Source organism: Hyperolius riggenbachi, chromosome 9 (assembly GCF_040937935.1).
Source record: "Hyperolius riggenbachi isolate aHypRig1 chromosome 9, aHypRig1.pri, whole genome shotgun sequence".
Lineage (NCBI taxonomy): Eukaryota > Metazoa > Chordata > Amphibia > Anura > Hyperoliidae > Hyperolius > Hyperolius riggenbachi.
In genome coordinates, this window is record NC_090654.1 from 254,150,135 (window position 1) to 254,177,402 (window position 27,268).

At 44.6% G+C, this 27,268-nt stretch overlaps 1 protein-coding gene across 1 annotated transcript in view; it reads right to left on the reverse strand.

Annotated features, from left to right (window-relative positions):
* The window catches only part of LOC137533128 (cytosolic phospholipase A2 delta-like), an 87,427-nt gene extending 60,586 nt beyond the window's left edge, over nucleotides 1–26,841 (reverse strand). Inside the window, exon 1 of the mRNA XM_068254327.1 lies at nucleotides 26,746–26,841. Coding sequence (XP_068110428.1) covers nucleotides 26,746–26,772 — 27 coding nt within the window. The 5' untranslated portion in view covers nucleotides 26,773–26,841. The remainder of the gene's footprint in view (nucleotides 1–26,745) is intronic.
* Between the last annotated feature and the right edge of the window lie 427 nt (nucleotides 26,842–27,268).

The window sequence follows — 27,268 nt, forward strand, 5'->3', positions numbered from 1 at the left end:
CACCACCTTTAGATTGTAAGCCTTTGGCCAAGGTCCTCTGCCCTTGTGTTTCCTACTCGATCATGCACCTGCGCCTATCCTATTGAATGACTAATCTACCTGGACAACTTGTTTTGATCACCACTCCTTTGACTCATGAACCTAGCCTCGTACCTAAACCTTCTCAGGGGATGCACGATTATGTGTCCCTGTATTTGGGTGTGTCATTGTGTGTAACCCTATTAATTGTCCACCGCTGCATAGGAAGTTGGTGCTTTATAAATACAGTACAATAAACAAATAAACAACAATAGACTTCAGAAGACTGCAGCCACAGCATTGACAATTACAGTAGATCCAATGTACAATCCCCTGTGACCATCCTACTGTTCTCATGGTATCCGTGTACCAGACAGTAAGGCAGATCTCTGGAAGCTTCCGCTGTTTAGGAATTTTGAAATAGGATATCTTGGGGAAAATTAAATTAAGGAAAACCAGCCTATTGGTCAAAGAACTGGGATAGAAATATACCACAATAATGTAACCTAAGCATGATGTGCAAAGCTCTGCAATCATCCAGGCAGGAGCTCCCACCATGTCTGTCCATTTTCAGCTGAAAATCACTAGTGAGAACAGATGTGGGCCATCTCTATAGGGTTTTGGTGCTCCTGTCAGCACATGTACCTATGCAGCTGTTAGATCAGCAATTTGGTAGATGTTTTTGCCAAGGGACGCCTCGAAAAAATGTCAAAATCACCAAGGGTGCCCCCACCCTGAAAGTTTTAGAACAACTGGTATACAATAAAAACGTTTCCCTACTCTTTATTGCCTACTAGCTGATGACCCGGCGTTGCCCGGGTATGTATTTGGCTGCTATTGGCCCTGATAACTTTTTCTAACCCTAACACACAAACACACTCAATGACTAAGTTTGTGAGCTTTGGGGTCCTTGGCATCAATAATTTTATTTTCCCATTGAAATGAAACAATTCTTATTGGCTGTTTGTGGCTCCACCTCCTCTGAATTTGAATCCCATTCACCCAATTCCCAAATGTACCAGGTTTGAGTCTTGTGCCATTATCAGTGCAAGAATGGCAGCAATTTAAATATTCCCTTTGAAAATCAATAGGTGACTTTTGATTGGCTTTTGTAGGCTCCACCCACTTTCCTGAATATTAATCTCAGTCACCAAGTGGCCAACTGTGTCAAGTTGGAGAATCCTGGCATTAACAGTGTAAGAATGGCCGTAGTTTAAATTTTCCCAGTGACATTTGTATTTTGCCCTGCCCACTTTTTGTGACCTTGACACATAGTCCTCAATGAAGTTTGTAAGCTTTCAGGTTCCTGGCATCAAAATGGTGTCAATAGAAGCAGTTTATCCAGCAAAGGGATGTGATTGGACCTTTGTGGCTCTGCCCCCTTTATTTTATTTGAATCCCAGTCACTTAATGACCGTTTGCAGAAGGTTTGAGGCCTCTGCCATTAACAGTGGAAGAATGGGAGCAGTTTAAATATTCCCCTTGAAAATCAATAGGTGAGTTTTGAATTGCTGCTGTAGGCTCCACCCAGTTTTCTGAATAGTAATCCCAGTCAACCAGTGGCCAACTGTGCCAAGTTTGAGAACCCTGCCATTAAAGGGAACCAGAGACGCCATACTAATAAAAAGAAAAAAGATTTTATACATACCTGGGGCTTCTTTCAGGCCCATAAGCCTGCATCGCTCCCACGCCGCCATCCTCCGCTTCCTGGATCCGTATGTACCGGGTCCCGTCACTTCCGGCGGACGCGTCCAATTGTCCGCATGAGCAGGGGCTCCCTCCATACCCTTATGCGTGCGGCTGCGCACTATGCAGCCGCACGCGTAAGGGTATGCCAGGAGCCCATGTGATGCGAACAATTGGCCGCGTGCTGGCGCCGACTGGCCGAAACTACAGGACTCGGTACCGCCGGATGCAGGAAGTGGAGGACGGTGGCGTGGGAGCGATCCGTGCGTATAGGGCTGGAGGAAGTCCCAGGTATGTATAAAATCTTTTTTCTGGGGCCTCTGGTTCCCTTTAACAGTGTAAGAATTGCTGCACTTTATATTTTCCCATGTAAAAAGCCATTTTTGGCTCTGCCCACTGTCTCTAACATTGACATACAGTCACTCAATGACCAAGTTTATGAGCTTTGGGTTCCTTGGCATCAATAATTTGCATTTTCCCATAGGAATTAAACAAATCTGGCTGTTTGTGGCCCTGCCCCCTTTTCCGAATTTGAACCCCAGTCACCCTACAACCATGTACCAGATTTGAGAACTCTACAATTAACAGTGTAAGAATGGAAGCCATTTAAATATTCCCCTAAAAAATCAATAGGTGAATTTTGATTGACTGTTGTAAGCTCCACCCACTTACCTGAATTCTAATTCTAGTCTTCCAGTGACCAACTGTGTCAAGTTTGAGAACCCTGCCACTTACTTAATGGCTGCAGTATATATTTTCCCATGTAAAAAAATTAGCTCCGCCCACTTTTTTTAAACCTTGACACACACAGTCACTGTATACCCAAGTTTGTGAACTTTGTGATCCTTAGCATCAACAATTTACATTTTCCCACTGAAATTAAACAAATTTGATTGGCTGTTTGTGGTTCCACCCCTTTTCGGAATGTGAATCCCAGTCACCAAATGACCGACTGTACCAGGTTTGAGGCCTCTTCCATGAAGAGTGTAAGAATAGCAGCAATGTAAACATTCCCCTTGAAAATCAACAGGTGAAATTTTATAAGCTGTGATAAGCTGTTGTAGGTTCCACCCACTTTACTGAATATTAATCCCAGTCATCCAGTGGCCAACTGTGTCACGTTTGAGAACCCTGCCATTAGCAGTGTAAGAATGGCTGCAGTTTATATTTTCCCATGTAAAAAATGTAGTTGTTGGCTCCACCCACTTTTTCTAACCTTGACATACAGTCACTCAATGACCAAGTTTATGAGCTTTGGGGTCCTTGACATCAATAAGTTATATTTTACCATTGCAATTAAACAAATCTGACTGTTTGTGGCCCTGCCCCCTTTTCAGAATTTAAACCCCAGTCACCCAATGACTGACTGTACCAGATTTGAGGCCTCTGCCATTAACAGTGTAAGAATGGCAAATATTCCCCTTGAAAATCAATAGGTGAATTTTGATTGGCTGTTGTAAGCTCCACCCACTTTCCTGAATATTAATCCTGCTCACTCAGTGACAAACTGTATGAAGTTTGAGAAGCCTACCATTAACAGTGTTAGAATGGCTGCAGTTTATATTTCCGATGTAAAAAAATTAGTTATTGGCTCCACCCACTTTTCTGACCTTGACATACAGTCACTCAATTACCAAGTTATGAGCTTTGGGGTCCTTGGTATTAATACTTTGTATATTCCCATAGAAATTAAACAAATCTGATTCGCTGTTTCCGGAATTTGAACCCAGCCCCCCAATTACCAACTGTACCAGGTTTGAGGCTTCTGCCATTAACAGTGTAAGAATTGCAGCAATGTAAAATTTCCCCTTGAAAATTAATAGGTGAATTTTGATTAGCTGTTGTAAGCTCCACCCACTGTCTTGAATATTAATCCCAGTCACCCAGTGACCAACTGTGCAAAGTTTGAGAACCCTGCCAATAACAGCAAAAGAATGGCTGCAGTTTATGTTTTCTCAGTGAAATTTGTTTTTGGCCCTGCCCACTTTTTATAACCTGGACACACAGTCACTCAATGACCAAGTTTCTGAGCCTTCGGGTTCCTGGCATAAAAAATGTGTGAAGGAAGCATTTTATCCAGCACAGAAATCTCATTGGCTGCTTGTGGCTCGGCCCCTTTAGTGAATTTCAGCTCCAGTCACCCAATGAATGTAGCAAGTTTGAAGTCTCTGCCATTAACAGTGTAAGAATAGCAGCAGTTTAAATATTCCTCTTAAAAAATCAACAGGTGCTTTTTGATTTGCTGTTGTAGGCTCCACCTACTTTCCTGAATATTAATCCCAGTTACCCAGTAACCAACTGTGCAAAGTTTGAGAACCCTGCCATTAATAGTCTAAGAATGGCTGCAGTTTACATTTTCCCATCGAAAATGAATGGCTGAAATTTGATTGGCCATTTTATGCTCCACCCACTTTTCCTGAATTTATAACCTTGGTCACCAAGTGACCAACTGTACCAAGTGTGGGGACTAGATTACTGTGAGAATGGCAGCCCTTTACATTTTTTCCATTGACTTTAATGGGTGAAATCTGATTTGCTGTTCGCCCATGTGTGCAGGGGGGACCCAAGACCCCCAGAACATATCATCCCAGGTAGTAAGGGATCTGTATACCAAGTTTCGCTCAAATCGGTCAAGGCGTTTTCGCGTGATCGCGGCACATACATACAAACACACACACGATTTTACTGTGTATATATATATATATATATAGAAATAGTTATCTTATTTGTTTTTGTCCCAAAATAATGTAATGTGTGTAAAAGATTACAAGTCCCTCCAGCGCCAGTGCTGGGAGCTGCCATTGCATGGGTGTTATATCCAGAGTTCATCGACAGAAGCTTTAGAGCCCTGCTAAGTTTTCTGTCCAAAATGAAAAAGTCTTAACCGTCTCATCATTTTTTATTAGGCCCCGTTCACACTTGCGGTTTAGTAAAAACCGCACCGGATGTCCGGACCGCACCGTATCCGGACCGGACCTGATCCGTACGGTTCCTATCCGGATCCGGTCCGGATCCGGTCCGTTTGCATCCGGTTTCCGTGCGGTGTGAACACGGTTGCGGTCCGGATCCGGTTTCTTAAGGAGATAACATCCTTTTAATTACCTGGGGTCTGGGAGGTCAGCAGAAGGGTCTGGGGTCATTGTTGGAGACAGGTGGACGTGTGGAGACCATCCGTGGATACAGAGACTGCAGTTGGGACCATGGATCCAGGCATTTTTTACTCGTAAACCTGGGAATTCTCTCTGTTGTTCGCCTCCTTCAGACATATCAGACATGTTGCTGGCAAAAAGAGCTCCAGCATGAAATCGCTGCTGCCCCACTCTTCGCTGGGCCCATGTGGTCCCCATCCAAAATGCATAGGAAGTGGGGTAGAACGTCCGGTTTTTGTAGCCAGTGTGTTGTGCGCTCTCCGGCTCTCATTGCTTTGTATTGGCCGGATGGTGCAGTCCGGCTCCGCTCCGGATACGGCTGCCGGAGGAGCCGGACCAAAAAATAGCGCATGTTGGAACGGACGCCGGAGTCCGGATCCGGCCCGGATCCGGTCCGGCTCCGGTCCGGCAGAACGGACGCATGTGAACGGATGCATAGGCTTTCATTGCCATGCCGTGCGTCCGTTCCGTCCGTTCTGAAAGCGGTCCGGCTCCGGCACGGCGATTCCGGACGGCCACCGCTAATGTGAACCGGGCCTTAAAAAGTTTTTCTTCCCCTGGATGTTTTTATGGTGTGGCTCATCTATTGGAGAAGAAGGGCAAATTTGATTATAGTTCCCATTTAATTTCTGCAGGGAATCAGCAGAGGTAATTATTATCTTTTATTTATAGAGTGCCAGCATATTATGCAGTTCTGTATACTAAATAGTGGGTGCAGACGACAAACCTGCATAAACAAGTACAACTTAATACACAAGAGGAGAAGAGGGCACTGCCCAACGAATTTTACATGCAAAGACCTGGGAGAACATAAATAGAGTGTATTGCACAAATCTGACAAACTGACATATGCACAGTTCCATTTCTATAAGTTTATGGGAGTGTGCATATGTCAGTTTGTAAAAATTGTGACTATTAACTTAAAGGGACACTTAAGTAAAAAAAAAAGAGTTTTACTCACCTAGGGCTTCCAATAGCCCCCTGCAGCTGTCCGGTGCCCTCGCCGTCTCCCTCCGATCCTCCTGGCCCCTCCGGCAGCCACTTCCTGTTTCGGTGACAGGACAGGAGCTGATAGGCTGGGGACGCGAGTGATTCTTCGCGTTCCTGGCCACAATAGCGCCATCTATGCTGCTATAGCATATATCATATACCATATAGAAGCATAGAGGGTGCTAATGTGTCTGGGAACGCCAAGAATCACTCGCGTCCCCAGCCTATCAGCTCCTGTCACCGAAACAGGAAGTGGCTGCCGGCGGGGCCAGGAGGATCGGAGGGAGACGGCGAGGGCACCGGACAGCTGCAGGGGGCTATTGGAAGCCCTAGGTGAGTAAAACTCATTTTTTTTGTTTGGCTTAAGTGTCCCTTTAAAGAGAACAAGAGGTGGCATTATTCTGTATTAAAAAACATACTACCTGATCAGGCAGCATCCATCACCACCGCTCCCAAACTCTGAAGCCTATAATGGCTAACTTTCCCTTTCAGGGATCAAAACGCTGTATGCAGAGCTCTGGGCTCTCATCCGAGAAGCACAGAGTACAGAAAGGAGGGGAGAGGGCGAAGGGCAGGCGACGAAGGACCATTTAGAGAAGGGAGGGAGTGTTCCTGACGCCAAGAGTGGGCATTTTGCAGGAGTGCCTCTCCTGCAAGGGATGTCCCTTCCCCTCAAGTTTGCCGATAAGCTCCATGTTGGCAATTTTTTTTTTTTTGGGGGGGGGGGGGGGCGCAGCACGGAGCTGAGAGCATTGCAAGGGAGACACAGAAACGTGGCATAGAGCATGGAACATGCCTCCGTGTCCCATATGCCCTCCTGAATCCACCTTGGGTAGACTTTAAGACTATGTCACATAGGTCAGTATGTTGTAATAAATTGTTGGAAGTTTTGAATAAGGATGGTACCATTTATTGGCTTACTTGTGAGGTGTGCAATCCAACAATTTAAATACCCCACTAGGAAGGGGTTCCTCCAGGGCTTTGCCAGTTTTCCTCCACCAGGCCGTTCCAGCGAAGGCACAGTAGCAGATCCTGCTTTTTCCACTGAAACAGGAGTGGGTCTGTGCTACTTAGCCCATGTGTGAGCTGTAAACGGGCGTCCAGTGAAAAATGGTGCTGGTTAAATAATAGCGCCACCTTCTGTCCGATATTTGTTTAAAACAATATTTATCGTTTTAACAGCGCAGACCTTGTGAACGTAATTTATCGTTTTAAAAACTGCTTTTTTTTGTTTCATAGCAAAGCCCCCTTAAAAGATAGAAACACCAAGTTTGCAGGGAATGTTAAGAAGAACAGTGGGAAAAAGACCTTATCTTTTTAATATATCCTGCAAATTTGGTGTTGCTAGGATTTAAGGGGCCTTTGCTATTAACTGCTAAAGTCGGCGGGAATTGTTTCCCTTAGAACTGTCATTACGGGATTTAAATGTATACTTTTTTCTTTGAAATTTTAAAATCCATTTTCTCAACAAGTATAAGGTAGTTTTGAAAAATGTTTTTCCCTCTTGTTCCCACTTTTTTTCTTAACATTCCCTGCAAATTTGGTGTTTCTGGCAATTAAGGGGGCTTTGCTATTAGCCACTAAAGTCGGCGGGCATTTTTGACAAAAAAAAAATTTCTTCTTGTTCCCACTGTTCTTCTTAATATTCTCTGCAAACTTGGTGTTTCTATCTATTAAGGGGGCTTTGTTATTAAACGTTAAAGTCGGCGGGCAGACATTTTCCAAACCGCTGCAAAGCAGGGCTTAAAACGATAAATTACGTTCAGGGAGAGCAAAAAAAACAGGTTTTAAAACGATAAATTACATTCAAAAGGTGGCCGCCATTTTTTAACATTTAAAGTGATAAATATCGTTTGATAATGTAAATGAATGGGGCACCATTTTTATCTATCGGCGCTGGGTGCCATTTTTCACTGGCCCGGTAAACGAGCCCTTGTTGACAGTCATTCAGGGGATACAGTGCTGGAAAAGGTGGATGGGGGGAGCCTCTAAAGGACCCAGAGCCTTACCTTTCTTGAGGTGAGTACCCATGTGGGCCCTTTTACACTTGCATTGCAAGTGTGCATTACTATGCAGTAAAACGGCAATGCAAGTGTATGGGACCTTGCACACTTACCGCGACGAATTACACCCGAAGCTTCGGAATCACCAAAGTCAGCAGAGCGTTACTGTATGACTTCTGCGGCAATGCAGCGGCAGCGGAAGTATTTAGAATCAATGAAAAGTGGTTACGGGGTCATCACCATTTTTAAAATGGAAAACTGAGAATTCCATCGAGTACAATGGACAACAGGACGCAGGAGAAAGAAATTGATGAGCAGACTACATGGGAGGTAAGTATGACGTGTGTATGTTTATTTTGACTTTTAATTTTCAGTTCAGTTTTGCTTTAAACGCTTCCCGTCTGCCTAATGCAGGATGACGGATGTCGTATAAAACGACTATTTATATACCGCTGCAAAGAGTATATTCTTGTCACTTAACTGTCCCTAGGAGGGGCTCACAATCTATATTTTATATTATATATTTATATTCTATATTATATCTTTATTAATTAAAAAAACTATAAATAGCAGCAGCACTCAAATAGCACCAAATGAAAGCTCTATTTGTGAGAAGAAAGGAGGTAACATTCATTTTGGTGCTAAGTTGTATGACCTTGCTGAAATGTAGAAAATGGTCTGGTCACTAGAGTGGTATAAACCGCTGGTCCTCAAGTGGTTAAAGAGACAACACAACACCTACATCCAACATAGTCACTTAGTAGGATCTCAGTTTTCAGGTACACTCATCATTTCAAGTAGGCATATAATGAAATCTGAGCCACACCCTCTAGCCTCTGACCAAGCCCTGCTTCTTGCCTAATCTGACTTTAACTCACTGGCCCCCAAGTATACAGGTTTATCATTTTCTTGCCTTTTGTTTGGATGTTAAGCTTGAAAGGGCAGGGTTCTCTTCCTTCTGTTTTCTGAAAAATGTGGTATGTTTTGTTACACATTGTATTAGTCACTGTGACATTTATCTTATCTAATGCCTCTATATTATGTGCCAGTGCCTGTTTTCAACGCCTATAGATGATTCGTACTTTGAACAGTGCCACATAAAGATGATAGTGCTATATACGGTAAATGAATAATAACAATAGTATTGTTAGTATAGTAATTATTTTCGGAAATGTTGTGAAAAACCCATTTGGAATGTGAAAACCACTTGTCAACACCCATGACCAGAATACCTGTGTGTTATTTTAACAGGTGTAATTAGGCAAATCACGCAATATCCCTTTTATATGCCTGAGGTGGTGATGTTACAAAATTCTGTATATGTCAAAGAAGGAAAAACTAAGAGCAGCTTAGAGGTTGAAAGGATATTTATCATGCATTAGCTAAGGAGGAACAAAGATTGCGGTAAGTCTATTCGTAGATGACCACATATGGCATTGCTCCCAACTGTCCCTTATTGGAGGAACCGTCCTTCTTTGGGAATCTTATTGTTCTGTCCCTCTTTCTTCCTCATTTGTCCCTCTTTCAGGACTGATGTACAGATTTATGCAAATATATGTATTTTTCTACTGAAAAAAAAAATGTGTTTTGCTGACTCTAAACTTTATTCCCATCTTTAAATTTATTTATTATTTTCAAATGTTAATATGAAGGAAAATGATCCAGGATATAAAGGACCAGTGTGCATTGAATAATAAAACAACACATTTTTCCTTTGAATTCTTAATGTTATGCATGACTAGGGGTGTGCCCGGGCGTGGTTAGGGGTGTGGCTTAAGAGTCCCTCTTTCTTATCTCAAAGAGTTGTGAGGGATGCATACGGTATGCCAGGGGATCTCAGATTGTGAAGCTGTGCAGTGTGACTTGTGTACATGGGTAATTTACAATTTATTTTTTTTTAATTTTGAAAGTGGAAATATCAAAAGTAGGAGCAAAGCAGGGGCATAACTACTGAGTCTCCCCCCCCCCCCCCCCCCTCCCCTGCAAAGAAAGGGCCCCCTAGGTTCATAGCGCAAATAAACTGAAATGCAGCTTACTTGGCAATGGGCCGTTTTGCAGGGGTGGCCGCTGTTTACCGGGTGGAGCTAGGAAGACAGCGTGGTCACAGGAGGACTCCAGGGGGTTGCAAGAAGCCCCAGGTAAGTTAAAATAATTTTTTTCTCACTTAAAGGGAACCAGAGAGGAATAGAGCCTGAAAATAGAAAACGCTTTTATACCTACCTGGGGCTTCTTCCAGCCCCATAAGCCTGGATCGCTCCCACGCCGCCATCCTCCGCTTCCTCTATCGCCGCTACCGGGTCCCGTCACTTCCGGTGGACGCGGCCAATTGTCCGCATCACAGGGGCTCCCTCCATACCCTTACGCATTGTGGCTGCGCAGTACACAGCAGCAAGCGTAAGTGTATGGAGGGAGCCCCTGTGATGCGGACAATTGGCCGCGTCCGTCGGCCGACTGGCCAACTGGCGGTAATGACGGGACCTGGTACCGGCGGATCCAAGCAGCGGAGGACGGTGGCATGGGAGCGATCCGTGCGTATGGGGCTGGAGGAAGCCCCATTTATGTATAAAGGCTTTTCTGTCCTCCTCTCTGGTTCTCTTTACATATCCCTTTAAAGCATGCAAGCAGGGAAAACAATTGAGACAAAAACCTCTACAGAAAGTCCAGAAGCTTCCCCACCATCCTGTGAGCCACCGTTCCAGTGCTGGAACCCTCTGAGCATATTTGACAAGGGCACGAGATATATGTTTAAATAGCTGAGCTCCTGTTGTGTTTGAGCATGACCCTACTGGTCCACGCATAGCGAGGAGCACAAAGCTGGTCATGTGTAGCTTTTCCCTTCATGCATAAGTGGCTTTGTGCCACTGGGCATGCGCAGACCATATTTGCGCCTGTGCATGAACTGGAGAGATGGAGATGGTCCCGGCCAGTAGCAGTGGGCTCACAGTCCATCTGGGAAGATTGTGGAGCTAGTTAACAAGCTTTTTCTGCACACAAGTTTGCTTTAAATAGGAATTAAGATGGCTGCCCCCTTATTCCTCTCACTTCAAGTTACCTTACCAATGCAGTTAGCATTTCAGATGTTTCTGCAACCAGAGCACTCAATGTGCCATACTTAGACGTGTATGAATCATATACTGCAATGGCCCTATTAAAATACTGATGGTTTAGTATGGACTGTAAAAAATAGCTAGCACTATATTAAATCCTCATGTCGTCATTTAATAGGTCTATATAGTGAGCAGAGTGGAATTCACAAGGTCATACATCAACACAAAAGTTACGGTAAACAACGGCACAACTCATCAAGGTAATAGATTGTGACTACTTTATCTACGTTCCTGAAACAAATGTAGTATAGAACACTTATAAATAACAAGCACAGCAGATGAAAAGACAACCCCCTGTGTGACATCTGGTGGTATAAAAAATAGTTTAATCTGGACACTTTTTTTGTGTACTGTAGAAAGCATTTTCTACCCAGACACTTAAAGGACAACTGACCTGAAGGGTAAATGGAGGCTGCCATATTTAGTTGCTTTTAAACAATACTGGTTGCCTGGCAGCCCTCCTGATCTTTCATGCATCAGTAGTGTCTGAATCACACACCTGAAACAAGCATGTAAAAAATGCATTCAAACGTAAGTTACACATCTGATCTGCATGCTTGTTCAGGGTTTATGGCTAAAAGCATTAGAGGCAGAGGATCAGCAGGACGGCCAGACAATTTGCATAGTTTAAAAGGAAATAATGGCAGCCGCTCACTTTAAGTCACACATGCTACAGTGTTCTCGGCAGTCGAGATATACAGCTGCTTCGATACATCAGTGAAAAATCTGCATGATTTTGGCCATGCGCATTGTTCCTCTCCTAACCCCTCCCACTGAAAGTGGCTCCATCATGCGCCATGCTGTTGTCCCTCCTCCCCCTACATAACAACAGAATGTGCCATGAGCACACAAAGGAAATGAAAGAAAAATGGGAAATGTATAAATAGATAGCCGAATAATAATGATTACGTAGTTGGGGCTAAATTCCATCTACCATTAAAGGAAACCTGAGATATAAAGCTATAAAAGCTTTATACATACCTGGGGCTTCCTCCAGCCCTCTCTGCATCGATCACTCCCACGCTGTCTTCCTCTGCCTCCTCATTTGCCCTGGTAGAAGCCCTGTGAGCTTGGCCAGTCGGGGCGCACTGTGCATGCGCGGGCCATCTACGTGCGCTCTTCCTGCCACTCCCCCGTAGGCGGAAATGCTCTGCACCTACTTTGCAGGAGCATAACTCTCCCAGCCACGGGAGCGAGATAGGGGTGCAGACGAACTGCGCTTACTGGCCCCGACTGGCCAAGCTAACAGGGCTTCTACCGGGCAAACCAGAAGGTGGAAGCAGACGGTATGCGAGCAATCGGTGCCGAGAGGGCTGGAGGAAGCACCAAATATGTATAAAACTTTTATAGCTTTACATCTCAGGTACACTTTAAGCTCTAGTCTCCACATGGAAAATCCACATAGCTTCTCTTGTAAGCAACCTTTTGTATAACCACCCCCCCTTTAGACAGCCATGTGTTATTTTCATATTATTTTCGGATACCTCCATACAGAAGTTTCCTTTGGTCATTGTGCTGATCTGTTCTCTTCATATTTGATGCTCAGGATCAGCCATCCTTGATCGTTCACTGCCCTGGGATGCCTTTGGGGTGTAGTGATATTCCACTCTCGTTCATAAGTCTGCATGTCACACTACACCAAACTGTCCCCTCAGGGATCAAGTCCCAACTCTGGAAGCAACAATCACTGTGTGTGTGTAAGCAAGCACCTTTACATCAGAATCAACTTTTTTCAATGGCAGATGTTGCACTCAGAATTTTTTGTGGTACACGTGGCATTGGCAATAGGAAGATGACAGAGAGTGATTAATGAGCACAATAGACAGACATAGAGAGTGAAACAATATGCATAGGTTCAGTGATGCACAGGGGTACCGAGGGGTCACACTGGGAGGCTAGGGGATTTTTCTGGGGAAGGGACTTGAGTTCAGCAAAAGGACTGCTTGGGGGAAGAAGGTGTGACGGTGTGTGGTGGTTTTGGAGGGCGTGGTTCTGTAGTGGTGGTCCGATGGGTGAAGGTTCAACAAGTGACTGCCAGGGTGGGAGAGGTCTTGCGAATATCCTGGTGGCCCTAGGCTTCAGTCTCGAAGTGTGGAGGACTTCCAACTGTGACAGGAATGACCCGATGAATGATCTTATCCACAGCATTGATTACTCTTTAAAATTCGTACCTATCAGTTGCCTTTGTGCCTGGGAACCAGGTGATAACCAAGGAGAAGAGAATAGATTCAATGGTGGCGGTATAAAAGCTGATCATTAGCTCCCAGGCATTCCAATTTTAATTTTTTTTTAATTTTGTTGCAGGAGAAACAACCTTTGCCGAGCCAAGTTCTTCAGAATTTTGGTGGTGTCCCCCCCATTTTATGTCGTAATGCCGTTAGCAATGGTGGTGCAAAAGAACCGGACACTTGCTGTTGACTTTAGTGCCTTTAATAAAGACTAAGTTGAGTGGGGTGGGTGCTTTTTGAAGCCCACAGTCAATCCACCAGTTTTCGCCAGATTGAGGACAACTTGTTGTCTTTGCACCATTTGCAGATTCTCTCAGTCTCGCTACGGTAAGCATACTCTTCATTTTGTCGAGGAGACCAATGATGGTGGAGTCACCTGCAAATTTGATGACCTTGACACCTTCATAACCTTGATGTCAGTCAGGAAGTGAACTCTTTCACCCGGAAATGAATAAATACAATGTATTTATTCATGAAAGAGCTGGGGAAATCACTATACAAATCGCTTTTCAAGCGCTTTGCGATTTCCCTACACCTTCCATTATAGGCAAATCGCCCAAAAATGGTACAGGCAGCGCTTTGGGGAGCGAATCGAAATTGAACCGCTCATATGTGAACATTCTCTGAGGAAATCATTGTACAATTGTTTTAGGGTGATTTTCAAAATTGCTGGTGCTTAAAAAACCCGAAAACGCTCTAGGCGTGAACAGGCCCTTACTGGTGAAAGTACAGCATTGTACATTGGTGATAAAAGGTATTGAAGGCCCTTCCCTTCCAGTTGTCTCAATCCTCTTGTTACTTGGACCCATTTATGTACTGTATTTAAAGATTTATGTGATCTTTATGCATTTGTTTTCAATTGTAGAGGACAATTTTAAAAATTATAATATTAGTATTTTCTCAACTTGAACCAAAGTTCTGGATAGAGTGAAGGAGACCTAGGCTCCGATTAAAGGGACTCCGAGCAGTGCAGAAACTATGGAAAGATGCATATCATTTTAAAGCTCTCTTTCTCCTCTTTCCAATGATATATAAAACGCCGCCCTACACCTTTTAGTTTTCGCTATTTTCGTGATTGAAATTGCAGCGGCCGCGATTTCAGTCGCGAAAATAGAGAAAACTAAAAGGCGTAGGGCGACGATTTAGGTGTCGCCAGAAAGAGGAGAAAGAGAGCTTTAAAATGATATCCATCTTTCCATAGTTATATTGTATTACACAGGGCGACTTTTTCCTAAAGTCAGCAGCTCCATTCTGCTGAATAGAGCTGCTGACACTGGGGAAAGTGTCGTCCTGTGTAATACAATGTAACTATGGAAAGATGCATATCATTTTAAAGCTCTCTTTCTCCTCTTTCTGGCGACACCTAAATCGTCGCCCTACGCCTTTTAGTTTTCTCTATTTTCGCGATTGAAATCGCGGCCGCGGCAATTTCAATCGTGAAAATAGCGAAAACTAAAAGGCGTAGGGCGGCGGTTTATATATCATTGGAAAGAAGAGAAAGAGAGCTTTAAAATGATATGCATCTTTCCATAGTTTCTGCACTGCTCGGAGTCCCTTTAACTAAGTTATGGTAAGATTGACGCTTCTGTATTGCACATTACCCTACTTACTTTCATAAAGTGGGTAGCACTAACCCCGTTTCTAGGGGCGGGCAAGGCGGGTGTCTGCCCTGGTCACAGTGAGGAAGGGGGCACAGTAATATTGGGGAGAGCGGGGGGCACACTGGGACTCAGCCATGGGGAGGGTGGGCCACTCCTCCCTCCCTCTCCTTGGAGTCTCCCTCCATGCTCCCCCCTCCATTGCAGAGATTTATGGGCAGTGGAAGCGGTCTTTGTAAAAACTCATCTTCCGGGCTCCACTTGAGGAACACGTGCAGCTGGGCTGCTCCTGATTTTTGGGAAAGGGACTTGAGTTCAGTAGGACTGCTTGGGGGAAGAAGGTGATCCTAGCATGACACTAGAGGATTTAGGCCCCCCTCCCCATGGCTGAGTCCCAGTGTGCCCGCTGCCGCCCCCACCTATACCTGGCTAACCTATACTGGGGCACTTATACCTGGCTAACCTATACTGGGGACATGTATACCTGGCTAACCTATACTGGGTGCACCTATACCTTGCTAACCTATACTTGGGTCACCTATACCTGGCTACCTATACTGGGGGCAAACAAATATAAGGAAGGTCCGCAACAATGTCTCTTCTCAATGCTCACAGTTTTATTTAGGACGTATCCTCAAGTCAGTAAAAGCACAGCTGTGCCTTTTACTGACTTGAGGATACGTCCTAAATAAAACTGTGAGCATTGAGAAGATACATTGTTGCAGACCTTCCTTATATTTGTTTATACTGTTTGGACTGAGCAACCAAGAGTCCAGCACTGTCTCTGCTAACCTGCAGTGCAGCGGTGTACTTCCCTTTAACGCACTATACTGGGGGCACCTATATCCGGATACCTACATTAGGAGTACCTATACTCAGATTCCTACATTGGGGACACCTATACCTGGCTACCTATACTGGAGGGCTAGATACTGCATCGCAAATAACGTTATCGAGCCCACGGAGGGGTCGCAGTTTTTACACCCTTGCCCTGGGAGCAATTTAGCCTGGAAACTGCCCTGGGCATTGCAATGAAGTGGTATGTTTGTACAATCAAGATTGTATCACTAATGGACACCTTTGTGCTAGGTGCACACGGTGCAACTTCCCATTAGATCGACAGGTTGCACAGATTATTTCTGACTTGATCTGCTCTTGATAGATAACAGAATCAATTTTGACCAGATATGGCTTAGCTGATGATGACACTTGTTGGAAATGCAAATAGGATTCAGGCACTTTCCTGCACATGTTGTGGGGTTGCCCTGTGGTGGAGGGCTTTTGGAAAAAGGTGGAAGAATTTTGCTCCTATTACATGACCCCTAGGGTGGCCTTTGATGCAATTTGGGCAATTTTTGGGATTCAGGATATGGGAGAAGCTAAAGGAGGACCTGAACAAAAGTTACTGGTAGATTTAGGGGTAAGTCTAGCTAGGAAGCTTATTATTAACAAATGGAAAAATCTGGAACCCTTTTCCCTTGGAGAGTGGAAACATCACAACTTTTCTAAATAACAGGGTTTGGGTGGTTGAAGACGATGCAGTTGAAAGGTCTGATGCTACAAGATGGATTGTTATGAAACAGATTTGGGAGGGGAGTACTGGCTGATTCTGATACCCGCCTGTGGGTGGGGAGGGAAAGGGAGGAGAGGACCTAACTATGATTGAGTTCCTGGGGGGAAGTTGTGGGGGACGTATGAGCTATGTATGTGGTGATGTAGGTGGTGTGCGTGAATTTCAGATGAAATTGGTCATATAATGTGAGTGATATGTTTTTGATTTTCGCCCAGTTTTTTTTTTGTGTGTGTGTGTTTTTCTCACTCTTTAATATATTGCTAATTTAAACATTACGTAATAAAAGATAATGCAAACCATGATGCAATTATTTACCCAACAAGGGGAATGTGCTGATGAAGCCAATTCTTTGGTTGGGATATGGCGAATCATCGCTGCTGAGGGTTTGCAAAAATAAATAAATAAATAAAAAAAGAATCAATTTTGTGAAGAAATGCTCTTAAAACTGATCCAGCTATCGATCAGGAGCAGTTTGCACATGATGCAACTTCCCATCAGATTACCCCTGGGAAATTGCATTGTGTGTATACAGCATTAGGCAATAAGGAAATGTTGTGAATCTTTTGAGTTCAGTTGAAGTTACAGATACAGTATGTGTGTGAAGGGGACATTAAAGAGGACATTTTTAAGGGCGTGCTTCATGTTTCAAGGCTTGTAACAGACTGGGAGAGAGCAAAAGTGCTGGAACTGCAGTGGGCCTTTTGTGGTGGGAGGGGGAAGAGGGTTTGTCAAGCGCAGATGTCTGGTGCGCCAGCAATATCTAAAGCGTGCTCAGGCTGCAGGGGCATCTGAACATTCAGAAGAGAGAAGAGAATGCCGGCACTGCTATCAATTGCCCTTAATGTGCTTGTTGAGGTACATACAATTGCTGCATACATAAAGAAAAATGGTTACATACCGGGTAACAGCTGCGATCAGGGTGCGGTGGGTGCAGAGCCCGTTTCGCGCTGTGTGCTTCTACAGAGGTAGCTCGGGAGACAAGATATGGGAAAGCATTCCAAAGGAGGGATAAAGCTTGTGAGATGTCCTAGATGCAACAGTGAGATTAGGCGACCAAGGTGTAGCATACAAGTGTATGGAAGAGGAAAGGTGGCGGGTGGGATGGGATTAGTGGAAAGTTGTATTAATGGGACAACTTATGGAGAACTTTACATATGTACACAAAACAAGCCCACAGTACAACATGATGCAATGAAAGCCACAAACTTTATTGTAGCACATTCACAAAGAGAAAAAAAGGCAGTGAGTTGACGTGTTTCAGACACACAGGTCCTTAGCAGCGCTGGCGCTTCCATAGAGGCAAAGGGGGCAATTGCCCCAGAACCTGTTGGGGCCCCCACGGTGTCCCCCCCTCCTCTCCAGCTATGGTGACCCTATTCATGCCTGGAGGGAATGAGGAAGAGATGAAGTCCAGAGCGTAGAGTATGGTGCTGCCTCCTGTGTCCTGCCTGGATTAGGTAAGACTCTGCTATGTGTACACTCGACATTTGTAGGGTAAAAGAGAAGGGGAATAATGGGGACCCCACCAATGCATTTGAGGACATATGATGGACACCTAATGATATTGTGTGACTGGGGGGGGGGGAGGGGGGATGCCCCAGGGTGAGGAATTTGCTGTTTAGTGTGGAGCTGTGCTGGAGAGCCTCCAAGTTACTTTTACCCCCGGGCCGCATTGTAGCTAGAACCAGCCCTGCTCCTTAGCGTTGAATATAATATGTAGATTGTATTTGGGCACCCATTCTGTATGCTAAAATGAATCATAAAAGTATAAGTTATTTACATTTGAAAATCATTACGCAGAAATTATTTTCGTATGACAAGTTAGTGTCATTAAGATGTTGTAAACTTTTACAATAGTCTGATAATAATTATAATCATAAGATCTCTTGATGAATTGTCACAAGCCTTGGACGGACTGACCTGGCACACTCCACATGTACTTGTTAGATGTGACATTAGATTGGAAATTTAAATCACTTTGTTTAACCACTTCCCTACCCTTGTCATTTTCACAGTTCAACTCAGCTCTTGTTACTTTGGCAATGACTTTATAAATAATTATCACAACTAAATGATCTATATATTCTTTTATTCAGGACAAATTAGGCTTTTGTGGCTGATATTTGTTTTTATTAATTACCTTATTTTCTATGTATTTTAAAAGGAAAATACGGAAAAAAAAGTGAAAAAATACACATTTTATCCACTTTTATACATTATAGCTGTAATGTAAACAGCTTCTATTGTACATTAAATGCACACATTTTATTTGTCTATCTCTCCTGTTTATTTAAACAGTTCATTTGTTTTAATATGTATTAGTAGCACATTTTATATCCCCTACTCTCTTGTTACATCTGTCTGCTCCTGGAATGTTTATTTTACACATTAATATTGCCATTGAATTCCCTGGGAGTAAGATGGGTTTGCTGTCATTCCTTTACAACTGTGTAGCATTGTTATCCGCGCATAGATAAATAAACAGTGTTATCTAGGATTTTGTAGGTAGGGTAGTGCAGAGACTTATTTTTACGTCATGGGGCAGGGAGTGGTTAACATACCAGACTTTTTAATCATTAATGCATTAAATAAATCCAGTTAAAATTATACAAGCATAAACATTTCTGATCCCTTTTCGACTCTAGGTGTGCAGCTTTGAACCTGTGTAAACATTTCGTTTCCCACATCACTCTATCCCTCCCTCAGTCACCTCTTCTGGCATAGCGACAGCCACTCAGTCTAAAATAGTCAGGGGCAATTTACTGCACTGCTAATGCTGGGTAATGAAGTCTATGGGGAAGTTCACATTAACTGCGTGGCGGTGTGGTGCGCTTGAAGTGCTTGATCTGACGCGGCTCCATAACTACATGAATGTGTGTATCTGCGCCACCCTATGTTGGACCGGAAGTCTATGGCGATGCAGGGATTTAAAAATGGTAGTGGTTGCGTGACGACGTTACGATGCGCGGACGCATATTTCTTCAGTACGCTTCCATGCACTTCTGCATACCTAAAGCAGGAAGTGACTGCAAGCATGCGTCACTTCCTGCTTGGCCGAATGCAAAACAGGGAATACCGTGTACTAATGTGGTATTTCCTGAAGGCCTGTTTTTTGCGTTGCGATGCGCTGCGTTGGTCGTGACGCACTGCATCGCTAACGTCAGTTTGTAGTGTGAAAAGTAATTGTAAGAAGCCCACTGATTAAGTCAGAGCAAAAATGAAACATCTTTCTTCATAAAGACAAAAATGAGGATATTAAAACTGGCCATGGGAGTGAGATCTCGAGCGGTGCAGCCGCGTGCTCACGCATGCACAGAAGCCCGCAACCGCGCCGGGTGCTATGGTGGGGACCCGTGAGACCAGCTTGAAGTGGAGCCACGGCGAGGGACAAATAGGCTTCCAGGGGCTGGAGCAGGCTCCAGGTAAGAAAATCTGAATTTTTTTTTACATTTCCCAGATGTTTCCTTAAAGAGAATTTGTCTTTTCCTCTCTTCTGCCCTAATTGTAGCTCTCTTCTTGTGTCTTACCCACTGCACCCTAACGTATAAAGTTCAGCTCCCCTGACCCCTATGCATTTTGTTTTTCCCTCTAACTGCATATCTGCTAGTGATGTGCTAATTTCATATTCGTGGAATACCTATCACACTTTGCAATCATAATTACCATTTCAGAATTGAATTGACTTCACGTAATCCATTTATATATTTTGCATGTTACGCGAAATTGCAAATGCGGCATTTGTAAATTATTTATTGCATCAATTGCAAAAAAAGACGTTTGCGCAAACTGGAATTTCAATTATATATAACTATTTCAACTAATGTACCCTTCTTAAACTTAAAGATTGTATACAAATGTAAGCAGACTGCAGAGTGGCACAGCGTAAGTGTGCTGGGCCCATAACCCAAAGGTTGATGGATCAAAACCAACCTCTGCTAGGCATGATTTCATTTTGCACCTCGCTTTATCACATGGGCAAAATGGTTTCCATAGCCCTGTAAGAGAAAGTGTAATAAGGGCCCTGCCATAACATAGATATTACGGTCAGTGGCGTCCCTACCATAGGGCGCAGGGGGGCGTGGCGCACCGGGTGTCAGACACCCAGGGGGGTGTCGCCACGACCCCCCACAGCAGCACAGCAGGAGGGGGAAGCAGGGCTAGAAGGAGGGGCTTTGGAGGCAGCGGTGGGGAGGGGGGACATATCCCCCCCCCTCACCTGGGACCTCTCCTTCTGCCTCTCTCTCCCCCTCCAGAAATTAGCGGCGACAAGTGCGGGGCGGCCGGAGGCGTATGGACAATTACTCACCTGATTTCCGCGTTCCTAGCGTGGAGCGCAGCGTCATGACGTTACAGGTCTCCGTCTTCAATGCTGCCCACTGTGCTTCCTGATTAGCGGAAGTACAGTGGGCGGCATTGGAGGCGGAGACCTGTAACGTCATGACGCTTGGATCGCGGAGATTAGGTGAGTAATTCTCTGTATGCCTTTGGCCGGCCCGCACTTGTCGCCGCTATCTGGAGGGGGAGAGAGAGGCAGAAGGAGGGGTCCCAGGTGAGGGACCCCTCCACAGCCCCTCCATCTAGCCCTGCTTCCCACTCCTGGGGCACCTACACTGGGGGCAACTATACTAGCTTACTGGGGGCAACTATACATATTGGGGCAACTATACTAGCTTACTGGGGGCAACTATACTAGCTTACTGGGGGCAACTATACATATTGGGGGCAACTATACTAGCTTACTGGGGGCAACTATACTAGCCATATTGGGGGCAACTATACTAGCTTACTGGGGGAAACTATACTAGCTTACCGGGGGCAACTATACTAGCCATATTGGGGGCAACTATACTAGCCATACTGGGGCAACTATACTAGCTTACTGTGGTCAACTATACTAGCATACTGTGGGCAATTATACTAGCAATATTGGGGGCAACTATACTAGCCATACTGGGGGCAACTATACTAGCCATACTGGGGGCAACTATACTAGCTTACTGGGGGCAACTATACTAGCTATACTGGGGACAACTATACTTACTGGGAGCAACTATATTAGCTATACTGGGGGCAACTAAACTATACTAGCTATACTGGGGGCAACTATACTGGCTGGGGTAACTATACTAGCTATACTGGGGGCAGCTATCCTGGCTGGGGGCAACTATACTAGCTATACTGGCTGGGGGTAACTATCCTAACTGCACTGGCTGGGGGCAACTATACTAGCTATACTGTCTGGGGGCAACTATACTGGCTGGGGGCGACCATACTAGCTATACTGGGGCAACTATACTAACTTCATTGGGGGCAACTATACTAGCTATACTGTGGGCAACTGTACTAGCTATACTGGGGGCAACTACACTAGCTATACTTGGGCAACTATATTACCTACACTAAGGGCAACTATACTAGCTATATTGGGGGCAACTATACTAGCTATACTGGGGCAATGGCAGCGCCATTCTCCAAGCACCCCTAAAGCACCCCCCAGCGTGAACTGACTTTCAGCGTCTAATAGACGCCGTGTCAGTTCACTGACAGCAGCAGCCCACAGCTGCGGCAGAGCAGGGCTACAGTAAAATGGTGTCTGAAGCCCTGCTCTGGAGACTTTGAGTCTGCAGTGCAGGGCTTCGGGCGCCATTTTCCCATAGCCCTGCTCTAAGCGCGGGAGTTTCAGTTGCTGGCTGGCTGCAGAGGATTGTGGGAGCTGCGCCGGACGGAGGCCGGGACAGGAGGTCTGCTGCTGCTTCAGGCGAGTACATTTTTTTTTATTTAAATTAGCAGGTGTATCGACTGTTCTGGCCAGGTCTGCTACATGATTGAAGTGTTTTCTGGCCAGGTTGGCCACATGATTGCATGTATTTTCTGGTCAAATATTCCACATGATTGCATTTATTTTCTGGTCAAATCTTTCACATGCTTGCATGTATTTTCTGGCCAGGTCTGCTACATGATTGAAGTGTTTTCTGGCCATGTCTGCCACATGATTGCATGTATTTTCTGGTCAAATCTGCCGACATGATTGCATGTATTTTCTGGCCAGGTCTGCTACATGATTGAAGTGTTTTCTGGCCATGTCTGCCACATGATTGCATGTATTTTCTGGTCAAATCTGCCGACATGATTGCATGTATTTTCTGGCCAGGTCTGCTACATGATTGAAGTGGTGTCTGGCCAGGTCTGCCACGATTGCATGTATTTTCTGGTCAAATCTTCCACATGATTGCATGTATTTTCTAGGCAAATCTACCGCCATGATTGCATTTATTTTCTGGGCAAATCTACTCACTTTACGTGTATTTTCTTGAGAAAACCTGCACAATTATGTGAATTTTCTGGGAAAAGGCTCACCAAAACTTGGGCCCACTGTCTTTGCGTTGCACTTTTAAAGGGAACCCGAGGTGAGAATAATATTGAGGCTGCCATATTTATCTCCTTTTAAGCAATGCCAATTGCCTGGCTGCCGTGCTGGTCCTCTGCCTCTAATTATTTCAACCATAGATCCTGAACAAGCATGCAGCAGGTCAGGCCTTGAAACATCTTTTCCATCACTTTTCAGGCCAGCATAATTTTTTCTAATTTTTGAAGTTCGCCTCCCCATTGAAGTCTATGGCGGTTCGCGAACGTTCGCAAGTTCGCAAACATTTGCGGAGGTTCGTGAACCTAAAATCTAAGGTTTGGCCCATCTCTAGTGGGAACAAGTGAAACATTTTTTTTCAAAAAGACCTTGTATTTTTTGAGAAAATCAATAAAAAAAAAAAATCAAAGGAAAAATGCTTTTTAAACTTATGGAGGATTTCCATTGGTCTGTTAAGGAACCAATGAGGAGCTCCAAAGTGAAAATTGCTCTGGTCCAGAAGGATACAAACCCCTCAGTGGTCAAGTGGTTACACAACCTCACCGCGTCTAGTGGTCCCTTTGTGAAAGGGGATACACAGATTGCACCATGAACTCCCCCTCAGAGCCCCCACCTTCAGTATCTATGGTACAGACAAGGGCTTTGGGGGGAGAGGAGGAGGCTTTGCCGCCCCTCTCTTCCAGAGCCCTCACACATCGGCTTGATTCACTAAACCGTGATAACTGATATCACGGCCGCGCTAGCGTTTTTGTGTTTTCGAGCGCAATTGCAAATTTCCGCTCGCTGCTATTTGCGGAAAAAGAAAATTTGCGATTGTGTGCGGAAAGCCCAAGCCTATCATGTGGACTGGTACAGCTCAGGGTGCAGAGCCCCACGCAATCCGGAATCCATTTCTGGTTATACCAGCCTGCATGGGAGATAAGAAGTTAGAGAGACTTGGAAGGGTGGACCCCACACTGTCCATTTTCGTAAAATGTGTATAAAGAATCCAAAACTTCATATACACTAAAATGTACTGCAACAAAATGTTATTTTGCTGAGTTTAAAAAACATACTGTATGTTTTTTAAATTCTTTTAAAAAAAGATTTTCTCAAATTCTACAAGTCTTTCTGAACACATTTTTTTGCCATGCTGCCAATGAAGCAAATTTCAAATTTTCACGTACAAGTAACTGCAAAATTATGGATCATCATTAGGGTTAAACACAAAATTAATTATGAATTTGCAAAGAATGTTTCATTACATTGTAATTGCAATTTTTGATGCAAAATTCAATCTCAACAATAATCTCTGTTGAACGCTAATCCCCCAAGAAAAAAAACAAACCCTACACACTAGGGAATATAAACCATGTGCCGTATAAGGTGGATGCATAATACAGGGAGTCCCCGAGAAACAAACAACCTGCTGATCCTGTCGCATTTTGTTGCACACCCCCTTCCTGCACTCCTGCAGCTCAATGTGTAAATGCAGAGTATAGCACAGCAAAACCTGTGCTCTCACCTCTCTGTCAGAGTCCAGTGCTGTGCTTCCCCCTGTCTGCTTACCGCTCGGCCTAGTGCCCGGCATTTACCACATGTAGCGCGATACACGCGACATAAGGAGAGTGAGGTTCCAGAGCTAGAGGGAGCAGGAGACAGTCAGTATGGTTGCACAGGCTGGAATCCGGCAGGGAGGTGAGAGCACTACTTCTGCTGCGCTATGCTCTCCATTTACATACTGGGCTGGGGGAGCATGGGGTGGAGGGCAGGGACAGATAGTGGCACAAGGGGACAGAAGGAGGCACAGGGAGACAGAGGGAGGCATAAAGGAGGACAGAAGGAGGCACAGCGAGGCAGATGGATACACAGGTGGGCAGAGGTAGCACAAGGCGACAGAAGAAGGCACAGAAGGATAGAAGGAGACACAGGAGCCAGAAGGAGTCACAAAAGGGTACAGAAGAAGTCACAGGGGGACAGAGGGATGCATGGGTGGGGAGAGAAGGTACAGAGGGACACAGTGGAGCCTGCCTGCCTGCAACTTACACTATCCGGACTTTGTGATGTCTGCTCTATAGGGACCGCAATCCTGCTGCTCTTTAGCACACCGAACTTCCTGCTGCTGCACGTTCGCAGCAGAAGCAGGTGATTGAACACCATAGTAAGGCCGGGCTTCATTCGGAGGCTGGGCTTCGTTTGAGGGCAGAACTCCATTCTGGGGTAGGGCGTAATCCAGGGGCATGGTGTCCTCCAAGACAAATGACCCTTCAGGCAATGGCTTGGAATGACTTTGGTTAAAAATGGCCCTGATGACCTTCACCAATACTGATATAATGGTATATATCTAATGATACATCTCTCCCTAAACTGGTTTGCTTGTTCTGACTAACAAATCTGCTTTTTAAAGCACACCTGTACTGAGAGGGGTATGGAGGCTGACATTTTATTTCCTTTTACACAATGCAGATTGATTAGTTGTCCTGCTGATCTTGTGCCTCTATTGCTTTTAGCCATAGCCCCAGAACAAGCATGCAGTATAGCTGTTTCTGACTCAAGACTGACTGGACTAGCTAGCCAAAAAGATCAGCAGGGCTGCCAGGCAACTGATATTGTTTAAAAGGAAATGAATATGGCAGCCACCATATTCCTCTCAGTTCAGGTGTCCTTTAAACAACCTCCTCTCGGAGAGTCTGAGGGCCCATCCACACCGGGGCGGTTTGGTGCGGTATTTTTACCACACCCCACTGCCGGGCAATGAAAGTCTATGGAGAATTTCATACTACAACGGTACGGCATGATGCGACGGAAGTGACGTTTTTCGCTGCATCCCTGACACTAGGACAAAAGTACGTTAACGCGCGTACTTGAGTTGCTTTGCGTTGGGACGGAAGTCACCTCCTGCTTGGCTGGTGGCCAGACAGGGAACACCGCGTACTAAGGAGGTGTTCCCTGAAGGCCCGTTTCTGCCAGTGCGATGCGTCGGGCGCGACGCACCGCATTGCTGCTGCCAATTTACAGTGTGAAACCTGCCCAGTTGTTCCTGTCCCTACCTGCACTCAGGCAGTAGATTAGCTGAGTGCAGATATGGAACCAGATTGGGTCACTGAACTCCTATCTCCATAGTTACCTTAAAGGACAACTGAAGTAAGAATAATATGGAGGTTGCCATATTTTCTTTCCTTTTAAACAATACTAGTTGCCTGGCAGTCCTGCTGATCTATTTGGTTGCAGTAGTGTCTGACTAACACCAGAAACAAGCCTGCAGCAAATCCTGTCAGATCTGGCAATAATGTCAGAAATACCAGGTCTGCATATTTGTTCAGGGTCTACGGCTAAAGTATTAGAGGCAGAGGATCAGCATGACAGCCAGGCAACTGGTATTGCTTAAAAGGAAATAAATATGACAGCCTCCATATCCCTCTCGTTATAGTTGTCCCTTAAGGTATGTACACACGTCCAACAAAGTGTATGACCAACACCAAGACATGAACGATACTTTGGCAAACTATTAACACGACTTGTATTTCCAACAACTGAAAGACCAACTCCTTTACATAATGCGCACGCAAGCAAAACAACGAACTGCATGATATGACCGCATTCAAAACAAGTGCATCGTTCAAACGACGTTGTACACACATGGCCAACTGCACGATATCAGCCCAACAGTCACGTCAGTTGATCACCAGATGGATCAGGCAAACCGTCTGTTATCAGTCGCTAGTCATTTGCCACGCATACACATGGTTGATTGTCGTCCAACTCCAACAGACCAAAATCAGACGGCAATCAGGTGGTTTGGTTGAACGTATGCACGGGTCTATAGTAAGAATAATCTATATGGATATTCTACAGGAAAAGTGATCTCAACTACAGATAAAAAATTTCTTTTTTTTTTTCCTTGAACATTTTCCCAAAATGTTTTTAAAGTGTCTAAAAACATTTCTTTTAATATAAATTATTAGCAAATGTTAGTGTGTATAACAGTGCTACTGCTGTGCAATTCAAAAGTACATCTATTTGAGGAATTAACATTCCCCAGTCACTGACCTTGTAGTGCGTTGATGGAGAAAGCATATTTATCCTACAAAGGCTCCTGTCCCATCCGTTCCTGGAGTCTCAGTAGCTTCAGTCTGGCTGTGTCTGCACAGGATGTCACTTTACAGCGTCACACCACAGTAATGTCACACTCATTAATCCCTCCCCCTCATTATCATAGTTTTGGTCTAGTGTATGGGATGACACCCAGATCATTCCAAAGATGTGAGTTCACATAAGGAAAGGCCATCTGGGCTTAGGTAACCTACTAAAAGAAGGGCGGAGGCCCTGTATAGGTGTGTAAGTGGCATCAGTCAGACACTCGCTACTGATTTAATCTAATCCTCCTCATTAACTTAAGGCAATGTTAAGATTTCAGAACACTATAAATTAATTAGCCATAAATCAGATTGCTTGTGAGAGTCCGCCGTGAGATTAAAGATTATTACCATTACATGATAGTTATGAAAGCGTCTTTCACTCTCTCACACATAATGAGGGTGAAGTCAGTTTTGAGAAATAAAATAAATATTGG